General features: G+C 36.2%; 1 protein-coding gene across 1 annotated transcript; it reads left to right on the top strand.

Moving 5' to 3' along the window:
* The first annotated feature begins 2011 nt into the window (after nucleotides 1-2011).
* LOC142241319 (uncharacterized) lies at nucleotides 2012-4867 on the top strand. The gene is made up of 4 exons (XM_075313083.1): nucleotides 2012-3214; nucleotides 3278-3561; nucleotides 3613-3845; nucleotides 3903-4867. The coding sequence occupies exons 1-4, from the start codon at nucleotides 2029-2031 to the stop codon at nucleotides 4801-4803; spliced, it is 2604 nt and encodes an 867-aa protein (XP_075169198.1). The 5' UTR covers nucleotides 2012-2028; the 3' UTR covers nucleotides 4804-4867.
* The last annotated feature ends 7678 nt before the right edge of the window (nucleotides 4868-12545 follow it).

Genomic DNA, 12545 nt, shown 5'->3' with positions numbered 1-12545 from the left:
TAGGGGCTATACGTAAAAGTGGTACGATATGACCCATTTGCAATACCATCCGACCTACATCAATAACAACTACTTGTGCCAAGTTTTAAGTCGATAGTTTGTTTCGTTCGGAAGTTAGCGTGATTTCAACAGACGGACGGACGGACGGGCATGCTTAGATCGACTCAGAATTTCCCCACGACCAAGAGCAATATTTCGATGTGTTACAAACGGAATGACAAAGTTAATATACCCCACATCCTATAGTGGAACCCCATTGACATGGTGGAACCCTCATTGAATAACTAAGTATTGAATGTAGTAAAAGAACCAAAGGCTGGATGCAGGATTTACTTTTTAAGACTAAAAATTTGCCGTTTTCATTCGGTTAATAAAGGAGGCCAACATTATTACCTTGGACAAATTCTACACCGAAAAAAAAGTGAACTGTTTTATAGAAAGAATGAACTACCACGCACGAAAATTGAACTAATTTTTACTCCACATTTTGAGATTTCCACAAAGCGTTGTTAAAACCAGGAAATTTTAATGCCCTGTTGTACTTTTTAACTGCAGCTCACGAAATTACATCATCTCATGGAAGAAAAAATTAACTAAAAGTAAAGAAGAAAATCATTGGCGCCAAATCATGGCCATTTTAACCATACTGTAGTTCATTCTTACTATTTTTGGGAATCGTACGAAAATTTCTATTTGTTTTAGTTCATATTGAACTTATGTATACGGTCATTGAACTTTATACTCACGTTTAGTTCATAAAATTTTTGAAAAATACTTAAAAAAAGCAAGATTTCATTAAGCTGTGGAAAATTTCGATAAAAATGATAAAATTTAACTACAAGCAAATAATTTTTTTGCCAATAAAAACAAGTTTAATTTAGTGTTAGTTTAACTACGGAAATTTTTTTCTGTGTATCGGGATCGGTCCATAACATCGATCTCTGTGTTATCAGACCCAAACCCATAATCAGAGCACAATTCACCCATAATCAGAGCACAATTCAATTCACAATTCACAATTCAGGAAGTAATTTTGAGTTGAAAGGAGATTATGGGCTCTAGAGCCCTTGAACCCTAAGATATCAAAAGTATGTAAGTCTTTTAATTTTAAGAGGGCAAGAAAACATGACTCAACTTGTTTCGGATATAAAATACGTTTAGATATCGATTTTCAGCTAAATAGGGTATGACACTTCGGTTTCTAGAAGCCCAAGAAGTCAAATCAGAAGATCTATCCACATGGGGACTATACCAAAACAGGGACTGATTGATATACACCATGTTGGGCACAACTATTTGTGGTCTGAAAATACCAGGATAGATATCCAGTTTCAGGCAAATCTGATAGTTAGCTTAGATATAGTTACGGCCCGATACTTAAGGCTCACTTAGACCATTCAGTCCATTGTGATATCACAGTGATGAACTTCTCTCTTATCTCTGAGCACTGCCTGATTCTATGTTTGGTTCAATGACAAGGGACCTTTTTTTTATAGCCGAGTCCACATTGCGGTGAAACCACTTAGAGAAGCTTTGAAACACTCAGAAATGTCACCAACATTGCTGAGAGGCGGTAATCCACCGCTGAAAAAGTTTGTGATGTTTGGTCGAAACGGGAAAATTGAACTCATGACGCTGTGTATGCAGGGCAGGCATGCTAACCATTGTACCACGGTGATTCCCAGCTAAATCTGATAAAAACTAAAACTTCAAACTTTCTCAACATGGACCGATAAAGCCCATCTGTCTGCAAACAAAAAACGAGTCAGTTCCTAACTTCATTACAACGATCTAACATCACTATTGAAGGCTGTAGCATGATTACAGCAGATAGACGGACATGGTTATATGGTCTTAGAATTTCTCATTGATCAATATCTCAGAATGATAAACTTTTTATACCCCCATCACCATTCCATGATGGTGGGTATAAAAATAATATTTTACCTTGGATCTCAATACCATCCCTCCGACTTTGCCTTTCATTTATAAGTCAAACTAATATCTATGAAAAATTCCCATCGAGAAATGTCTCGAAACGGTAAAAAGCTAATAGATATTTCCCAAAATAATTATGTGGATCGGCGAAAGTCAGAAAATGAGAACATTTCTGAATTGGCAGTACAACTGAAAAATATAGAGAGTATGCTTCTACTCTTAGATTCGGAAGAGGATACGGTATTGATCAACATTCTAAAACATCTTATGGACTTTGGACGAAAAAATAATGAAAATATCAAGCATCTACGGAAAACTAAACTATTGGACATAATACTAAGGAAGAAATGTTATCGCCTTTCTCCCAACGTAAATGTACGAAGATTCTCTCTTGGTCTAATGAGCGAAATGGTAGAGAGTATGGATATTTTGAAGGATTTGCAAACTGAAAAAACCTTAGAACTCTTGAATATGGTCTTGGAATGCTATGTGTCAGAGGAAGATGAAATTTGTATGGAGTACTTGAGTGTAATCATCAATAAGTGTTTGGATGATCCTCAGCTGGCGCGACGAACTATGGAGGCAGCTTTATTTAGAGAAAAACTCTTTCATATCATGGCTATATCAAGTGATCCAGATGTGATATTCAATTCTTTGGAGATATTGGAGAACATTTTAAAAATTCTGGCTACACAAGAATTACAGGAGATGCTTTCCTGCCCACTATTTCCCATGAGTAGGATAATATGCGAATTAACCTCTGAATATATGGAAATGAGCAGAGCGGCTTTAAAAGTTCTGCGTTTATTAGTATTGGATGTAAGCTCATCCAATCACCCAAGAATGGGACCACGAATACAAATTTACATGTGGGAGCAGTTGATGAAATTGTTTTGTGAAAGTCCTATGGAGAAAGAATCCAAACTGGTTGTGGATGTAATGTCAGCTGCTCTGCGTAATGAAGCCATGGCTCAAATATTTTTCCAGAAAAATCATTTCGAACGCTATTGGGAGCGCATGGCTGAAGTTCCTTCTGATCAGTATGATTTTTGCTATGCTCTGGCAGTTGTAAATGAAGCAGCAGCTTATGACAGATTTTTACCACTCTTGGTTGAGGCCAAGGTTACCCAGAAGTTGTTAAATTGTTTGCTGATCCCCAGCGAGGCTATACCAGCAACTCATATTCTGCAAGGGCTGAATAGAATGACAAAAAATTCTCAAGCTTTGAGACAAATGGTAGAAGCTTTTGAAGAAGGTTTTTTGGAAAAACTATTGGGTACATTTTGATCTTCTAACCTAAGGATAGGGTTTGATCATTCTCTTTTGTGTCTCTTTTCAGCCCTGTTCATGAATTCTGATATCAATATAGAAACTCGGGAACAAGGCGTAGATCTAGTGTTAAATCTATTGAAATATGCATTTCAAAAAACTGCCGCGATACTTAGGGATCTGAAAATATCTCGTGTGTTGGCTATGGTATATGGCCAAAATTCTAAATTCCAATCGACAGATTTACTTTTGTCGTTACTGAATTTAACAGAGTGTTTGGCTGTCAATGCAGATTATAGAGAAGAACTTTGCAAAGACGACTCCTTGATAAAAAATTTAGCAATATTACTGAGTGTAAGCAAGGACGATCACTAGAATTCTTATTATCAAATTTATTTTTTCCAGAATTCATTTTCTACGACCACTTTGGTGAACAATATTTTCTGTTGCCTATGCTCTTTGGTCGATGAAGAGTCGGCGCGTCAAGCTTTACTTCAATGCTACATATCGTCATCGATCAAACGAGCTTTGAAGTCTTCATCAATTCTTGTAAAAACATCAGTAACAAATTTCATTATGCAAACCACAAGATTTCCTGAATTCCTCGAGGAATATATTGACCGTGGGGTTTTGGAAGTGTAAGTCCACAGATGAACACTATCGAGCCGTAAACAATAGTCTATAATCCCTCGTAGGTTAATTTTTAATCAGAAATATGCATACACGGTACCAACTTGGAGTACAGCCATCGAAAGTGTGCTCTCCAAGAGTCCAACATTGAAGTTTTGTATTCGCAATCATTTGGACTTTACCGATACCACTGTGGGTCGCGATTTCTATGTCTCTAAAAAGAAATTTGAAGATTATCGCATATTTCAAGCTATCCTAAAAGAGGATGTATCTCCCTTGCATCCTGTATTGGTGGTTAATTTTGATCGAGCCATTGCCCCGGAAGAGAGTGTCATAAGGATTGCGGTTTCCGAAGATCATGGTCATACGACAGATTGCGAAGAATGGTGCTATTGTCGCACACCCGGTGATCCAACTTTACCGCTTTACTTGCGGGAAGTTAATGCCAAACTCCAGGAATGTGAGATGAGTTCATTGTCGAAGCAAAAACATCAATCAGTGGATTTCACCAATATAGCCAATCGTGTTAAGGTTATAGCTGAAGTTGTTGCTCGAGTCTTGGGAAAAGATTTGAAGTTGATAGATCTAAATTCCCCGGAAGAATGTTCACAACACATTGTCGAATGTCATCTCAAACAATTGGCCAAAGGATTGCATTGTACTTTTATCCCTTTGGGTCTCATCACCAGTGGTTGTCATTTTGAGAGATCTATTCTCTTCAAGGCTTTGGCCGATCAAGTTGGCTTGCCTTGTACTCTGCAGCGTAGTGTTGATGGTCGCCTATTATTCAATGAGGTTCCTTTACCCTTGGACATGAATACTGATGTCCACTGTGACCCTCATACTTTGAAATATATGCCCTGGCGTATGCTACGACCAACTCATATTGTGGATCTTATGTACGATGTGGGTGCATTGTATCCTTTACAAAGTCGCCAAGCCTTGCAATATATGCGATTGCTTTAGGGGATATTATGGCATTATTGAAGTTGTTACATTTGTTAATTAATAAATTTTATTATTTTTACTACTTCTGTTCACTTTTAATTTTATATCTCTTCGTGATGGCACACCCAAAGAAAAACTACTTTAGGTTAGGTGGTAGCCCGATGTATCAGGCTCACTTAGACTATGCAGTCCATTGTGATACCACATTGGTGAATTTCTCTCTTATCACTGAGTACTGCCCGATTCCATGTTAAGCTCAATGACAAGGGACCTCCTTTTTATAGCCGAGTCCGAACGACGTTCCACATTGCAGTGAAACCACTTAGATAAGCTTTGAAACCCTCAGAAATGTCTCCATTTTTCCTGGAGGTAACCTAGTATAAAATTGGTAAGTGATTACTTTTAAATGTCTTGATTACTGGCACAAGGAGGACCTAGGCGCATCCGAAGGACACATTATCATAGAATGGACTAATTCCGGCCGGAGCGAGACAGACACGAAGAGGTGTCTCCTCCATAACCTAACCTACTTTCACAAGGGCAGGTCCTATAAGGAAAGTACTTCAAGCCTTCATATGTCATTTAAACAATGGGATTTGGTTGGCTGTTCAATCCCTGAGGTTTTAAGTTAGGTTATAACTTAAATCCCAAAACAGCTACCGAACATGAGGCCACTAACGAATACACAGCTAATACTAAACTAAAAGTTATTGCCCTACACATCTTGGTGATGACTTCCAGTCTTCACTTGTAGTTTAAGCAATGAGCTTCGTTTGCCAGTTCAATGCCTGAGATGATAAGTTTGGGCATAATCTAAATCCCAAACAGGTACCGAGATTGAAGCCTATTTAGATATGTATCTGGAACAATGAGCAAATGTTTAAAATATAATAGAAAAGGAAAAAAATACTCTGATCATATAGTGTTTCGGATTTTGGAGCATATACGGAGACTGGTAGATCAACATCAGGTATTGTAGCTACTTATGCTGGATCTGCTATCTCAACTAATACATCCCACAAAACCACTGACGAATACACAGTTTCTAATAAAAGTGTATTACCATACACAGCTTCACGATGAACCAAAAGCAAGGTCCAGTTATCCCAAAAACTACTACAAAGAGTACAAACTGAAATATTTAGTATCTTCCATTGGGAGACTACCAATTGGAGGCGCTCAGGTTGGCTGATAAGTCCCCGGTCTAATAATGAAAAACACATTTTTTTGTTGTCAAAATTCGTTTTTATTATTCAACATAGTTCCCTTCAAGAGCGATGCAACGATTATAACGACCTTCCAATTTTTTGATACCATTTTGGTAGTACTCCTTCGGTTTTGCCTCAAAATAGGCCTCAGTTTCGGCGATCACCTCTTCATTGCAGTCAAATTTTTTCCCAGCGAGCATCCTTTTGAGGTCTGATAACAAGAAAAAGTCGATGGGGGCCAGATCTGGAGAATACGGTGGGTGGGGAAGCAATTTGAAGCCGAATTCATGAATTTTTGCCATCGTTCTCAATGACTTGTGGCACCATGCGTAAGACAACGGTGGAACAACACTTTTTTCTTCTTCATATGGGGCCCTTTTGCCGCGATTTCGACCTTCAAACACTCCACTAACGCCATATAATAGTCACCGTTGATGGTTTTTCCCTTCTCAAGATAATCGATAAAAATTATTCCATGCGCATCCCAAAAAACAGAGGCCATTACTTTGCCAGCGGGCTTTTGACTCTTTCCACGCTTCGGAGACGGTTCACCGGTCGCTGTCCACTCAGCCGACTGTCGATTGGACTCAGTAGTGTAGTGATGGAGCCATGTTTCATCCATTGTCACATATCGACGGTATCTTTAAGGCCTCTGCTATCTCGATCAACTTCATTTTACGGTCATTCAAAATCATATTGTGGATTTTTTTGATGTTTTCGTCGGTAACCACCTCTCTCGGGCGTCCACTGCGTTCACCGTCCTCCGTGCTCATTTCACCACGCTTGAATTTTGCATAACAATCAATTAGTGTTGTTTTCCCTGGGGCAGAGTCCGGAAACTCATTATCAAGCCAAGTTTTTGCTTCCATCGTATTTTTCCCCTTCAGAAAACAGTATTTTATCAAAACACGAAATTCCTTTTTTTCCACAAACTAATTGACTTACAGACGTCAAATTTTGACACGAATCATTTGAAGGTTGGTACTAAATAAAAATAATATGCATTTAATACTAGCGACGCCATCTATGTGACAGACCTGGGACTTAGCAGCCAACCTGTTATGATACCATAGGTAGTGAACTTCTTTCGTATCAATGGGTGCTGCCTGAATCTAAGTTTAGCTCAATGCCTAGGGGCCTTCTTTTTATAGCATGGTCACAACGACGTCTCACACTGTGAAGCTTTGAAACTCTACGAAATGGCACCAACATTATCACAATGGACTGAATAGTCTATGTGAGCCTAAAAATAAATCATGCTGCCACTTGAACCTCAACATTACTGAGAATAAATCACTGCTGAACTACTCAACAATTATCTATTTTTTACCCGAATTTTTGTAAAAAAGACATGACATATGTTTATAGGTACCATACACATTTATAGGTACTATACAATTTAAACAAAATATTTCTAAATAAATAATATGGAATTTTGATAAATCGCTCGGCCGAACCTACCTATATTGATTACCCCGAGATAAGAATACTATAACTAAAGAAACTACTGGGAGACAAGCTTTGATTCATTAAATTGGAGGTTGTATTCAAAGTCAATCGAATAACAAGAAGTGAAACTAATCTAATTTAAACCTAGAAATACTAGAATTTGGGTCAGATATTATAATGGCTACAGCTCAGCAAAAAATACTTCAGCAGTAAGAGTTTTTTTTGGTATACAATAAAGTAGGCAGTGCATCCACACTGCATGAATCGGTGGCCATAATGTAAACGAGTAATCAAATTCGTTTATGATCATTCGTTTACGTTATTGCAACTGTTTTCCTTCATGCTAACAATGCTACACTCAAGATTATCCCCCATGTTCTGGTTTACGAATTCGCAAAACGCAAAATTTTCCTTAACCTCTATTTTCCGAACTAAAAAGATATATAACACGAAATTTCAACACACTATTCTTATGGATAAGGAAATTTATTGGAAGAATTTTTTTTTGGCAAAATATGGAATGGTTCAGAAGTTATTGACAATCCAAAATTTTGCGTTTTGCGAATTCGTAAACCAGAACATAGGGGTATATATCACTTCTGAGCAATATTTCTATTAAAATGAGCAATTATGTTATATCCGCGCTATAGAGAAGCTGCTCTAAATCGGGACAACCCCCACAAAAATCAGCGCTGATTCGGTTGTTTTGTAAGCAGTTGGTACTGCCTCTCTCCCTTACAATCCTGCTGAAATAACATAGTGCTCCATTTTTTGCTGGGGGCAGTCGAAGGATATAAGTACGAGGCATTGAAAGAGAAGCTTATTTCCGCCTTCAGAGAATCAGTTCAGAAGAAACTTAGACGTTTTCTATTAGGAAATACCATTGGGGTTAATTACTTAACCAAACATCTCCCATGTTTTCCACAATTTTTATCTCCTACCATCACCATATGATTAGAGCCATTACCTGCACTTCATGAATATCATTCGAAAATCATTTGATACACTTGTTATGTGCTTAGTTCACTACTAAATTATCCGAAATAATTGAATAGAAACCAAAAACAAAAAAAACAAATATCGTAGGATATCAAGAGCAACAACCTTCTGATTCATCTCGTGACTGTCATTCACCTCTTGTATCGTTAATGGCTCTGATAACAACTCCTATGCATTTAATTTGTGAAAATATATATGTATGGATTCGTATAGTTGTGTGGGTGTGTATGTGTGATTATCTGAGGCAATCAATTTTGTTAACTATTTCCAAAAACTCATATGTGTATCCTTTTAACGAAAACAGTAGCAATTTACGCTCCCCTACAATAATAGCTGCAGCAACAATTGATTGTTTGAGGGCAATAGATTTGATGGCTAGCTGACTGAATGAATAGTGAATGGATGGATCCATGGATGGATAGATGGTTGGATGGTTATTAACAAATACTTTTGTGTGTGTGTATGTGTGTCTGTTTCGGAGGCAACAAATTTACATTGGTATGTCTTCATTAGTTTGACCCAAATCACTTTTCATTCTGCCATCAAGTTTCATTCGAATATTGGATCCCATGATTATAGAATAAACTCTACACTCACCGTTATTTTACACTGAAAAAAAATATTTTTTCTTTTGTTTCTATTTTCGTTATTCTACATGGAGCTGAAATATAGCTGCATTAAAACATGACTTGAAAAGTCGATTTAGAGAATCTGTCACAGACTCTCAGTCAAAGATACAACATTTGTGTTAGTTTTAATAGAGATTTTTCCCACTTAATTGATTTATATTTTCTTCTTTATAAACAAATTAATTTTAGAGTCACTACACTTTCAGTACAAATGTTAGCAATGAGAAAATTCTAATTTTGAATGGGGAACATGTCACACATGGTTGCGACTTTTAGAGTATACTGAAAATAATAATATTATAATGCGAGAACAATTCGGCTTCCGAAAGGAGCATTCTACAGTTCACCAGGTAAAACGGATCACAAATATTATTGACAAGAATAAAAGAAATAGGAGAAGTACGGGTGTAGTCCTTTTGGATATTGAGAAGGCTTTTGTTGCTATAAGGCACAATGGATTGATGTTCAAGCTAAATGAAGTAGGTTTACCACTCTATCTTCAAAGAATGATAAAAAGCCTTTTAAGTGAAAGCAAAATAGTCGTGGACATTGGGGGCGAAGATTCAAATGAAAGATTAGTACCAGCCGGTGTTCCCCAAGCATCGGTATTGTCACATGTATTGTATGCAATATTTGTATCAGATTTTAAAGTATTGTAGATTGTGATAAGGCCTTATACGCAGATGACACGGCAATTATTCCAAGTGGAAAATTGTCAAATGCAATCATAAAAAAATGAAAAAAAAAACTCTACTCCATGCGGAGAAATATTTTAATAAATGGAAAATTAAAGTCAATGAAGGCAAAACCCAATTCATCATCTTTCCATTCAATAATTCAATAAAAAGAAATCCAACAATACGCTTAGTCATCCAGGGACATGAAATCCCAATCTAAAATAGTGTCAAATACCTCGGAATAGTCTTGGACAAAAATGCTCATTTAAGGAACATATCAATGTTATATGCCTCAAAACAATACGATGTGGGAGCGCGCTCTATCCTCTATTATGCCGAAAATCTTCTTTAAATACATAAAACAAACTTTTATTATACAAATCATGTATCAGACCGATTATGACTGGACAAACTTCATAGTTTGCCAAACATTTTTATGAATTTTTATGACTTGCATATCTTGAATTGTTATGATTTTGAATTGTATAATAATGAATTTGATTATATTGTAATTATCGAGTTTTATGAATTTCTCTATTTTGAATTGCTATTACTAAAAAGTCGCTGAATTGATATCGATAACGCCTATTGTGAATATTAGCTTTATAAAATTTAGTACAATAAGCTATCCATTCCTTAAAATCCTTACTTTCTTTCACTTCTGCATCAACTACACAACGGTGAGCATCATACTTCTTCTCTTCTCTATCACCTTCCCTATAATTAATTATCTAATAAATAAAATATTAATTTTGTAAATTCAAAACTGAAACCTCCACTTTTTTATTTGTACTCCTTTTCCGGGTGGGTTTCACGTCATCAACATTTTGCTTATTATTTCTCATTATTTGGAGAAATAATAAAACAAAATACATATACAACCTTATACAGTCCACTCATCTCATACAGGGGATCCCATCTATCACATTGGTTCTCAACTGTCATTTTGCAATCCCCCCATGCACCTGTGCAATGACATACGGCCGCCAAATTTGGTACACAAAGGCCCACAACACTATTAAGAAAAAACTCCAGATTATACAAAATAAAAAATTGAAAAGAAGAAACCTTCCATAATGTAATCAGTCATCTTATAAAAAGCTTTGAAGATCGCAACAGATGATCAAATTACGAATTGATGAAGAATATACAGATGTAATAATCTTTCAAACCGTCTGGCAGAAGATGAAAAAAGTTATTCACAATCATCATCTCCTTAAAATATCTTTGGTTTTTACTATTTTTCCCCCCCTAAAACTGTAGCTTTCTCATAAACAAGGTTGGAATTCATTTGTTGCAATACTTATGTATGCAATGGTTGCTACAAACTTATTACAAGTTCACCGCCTTAAAATAAACTTTTTGCTCTTTGAGGTTATCATATTCCTTCTCTATGTGTAGTTAACCAATCAATCTTTCGTCTTAAAGCAATATTTTTTTACAGTGTGTATATATTGCTCCTTGATATTGATGTATCACTCATCAAATGTAGTTGTTTAACCACCTGTCTCCCTGGTTCTTACTACCAATTTGATTGGAGTATTGATTTCCAGAGGTTGATTGGGGGGAAGATTTTGTGGCCATAAATATATTTTGCCTGCCTCGAGAAAACTTATTTTTAAGATGTGTTAGAAAAGGTGAGATATCGTGTGGCCAAATTGTATTAACGAGGAAGGCGTTTGAAAGATGAATCGTAACATTTGCAAAACATGTGTTTTTGTGGTAATATTAGTCAAAATATCTGTCCACCCTTTTAAAACTGCAACATAAACCGATCTCTCGATGTTAATTATCGAGAGCATTTTATATAGTGATATTATGACAATGTCATCAATATTTTATAGCCAATTGCCATTTTCATTTTTGCTGACATTATCATAAAGGTTGAATTACTCACCATGCGTCAATCCGTGCGTTGATGGAAGGGTTGATTTTTTCGGTCTGCGGCAGACTATTCGAGCTTTTGATTTCAAAGAGAAATTTCAACTCTTCAATCATCGGACGCATTGTAAGCATTGAACGCATGGTATGTAATTCTACCATAGACCAAGAAAATATAGAGACATACCTTGATAATGCACCATGGTTTGTTTATTTGCAGTGCGCAGTCATTCCACACAATTGCGCAGTCAAGTGACCCAATTTCTTTTTGGAAAACGAGAATTACAGTACAAATCAGCCTATTTGTATTACGAAAAAGGTGTGGATGGATAGAATTTTATATGCTTTTTCAGTATTTGGTGTTTCCTCAAAAAAACAAAGGAAAGAAAACACAAATAAAGCCAAATTAAAAAATCACTCATTTGCAGACGAAAAAGAGCCACCTACGGTGTGCAGACAAACTACAGTGCTGTGAATTCACTTTCCTTGTCTATACCTTCCTTGGTCTATGATTTTACTTTAAGATTCACATTTTAATAGAATGGAAAACATATGTGATTGATAGCTTTGATATTTTGATCGAAAAACAATTGGTCCAACAAATTTTTAATGTTTAAATTTGGTCCATTGTCATCAAATTGGATAAGTTTTTCGATTTTTTTTTCTAGTATTTTACTTCTTTTATATTCATTAGTTTTGTCAAGGCTATATTTTGTGTTACTAATTTCAATCATCGACATGGAATATTTGAAAAATACTTAAATTCTCAGTGTCTTCACAGATTTAAAAAGTTTTTTCTTTCACAATACTCTGTCATGCTTTCTTGTCGTATTTTTATACCCAGCACCATTACTATGGTACAGTGTATAATGGTTAGGTTAGGTGGCAGCCCGATATATCAGGCTCACTTAGACTAT

The sequence above is a fragment of the Haematobia irritans genome, chromosome 5 (genome assembly GCF_050003625.1).
Source record: "Haematobia irritans isolate KBUSLIRL chromosome 5, ASM5000362v1, whole genome shotgun sequence".
In the NCBI taxonomy this organism is placed as follows: domain Eukaryota; kingdom Metazoa; phylum Arthropoda; class Insecta; order Diptera; family Muscidae; genus Haematobia; species Haematobia irritans.
Note: the sequence above shows the minus strand (reverse complement) of the source record. Positions and strands in the feature narration are given on the sequence as shown.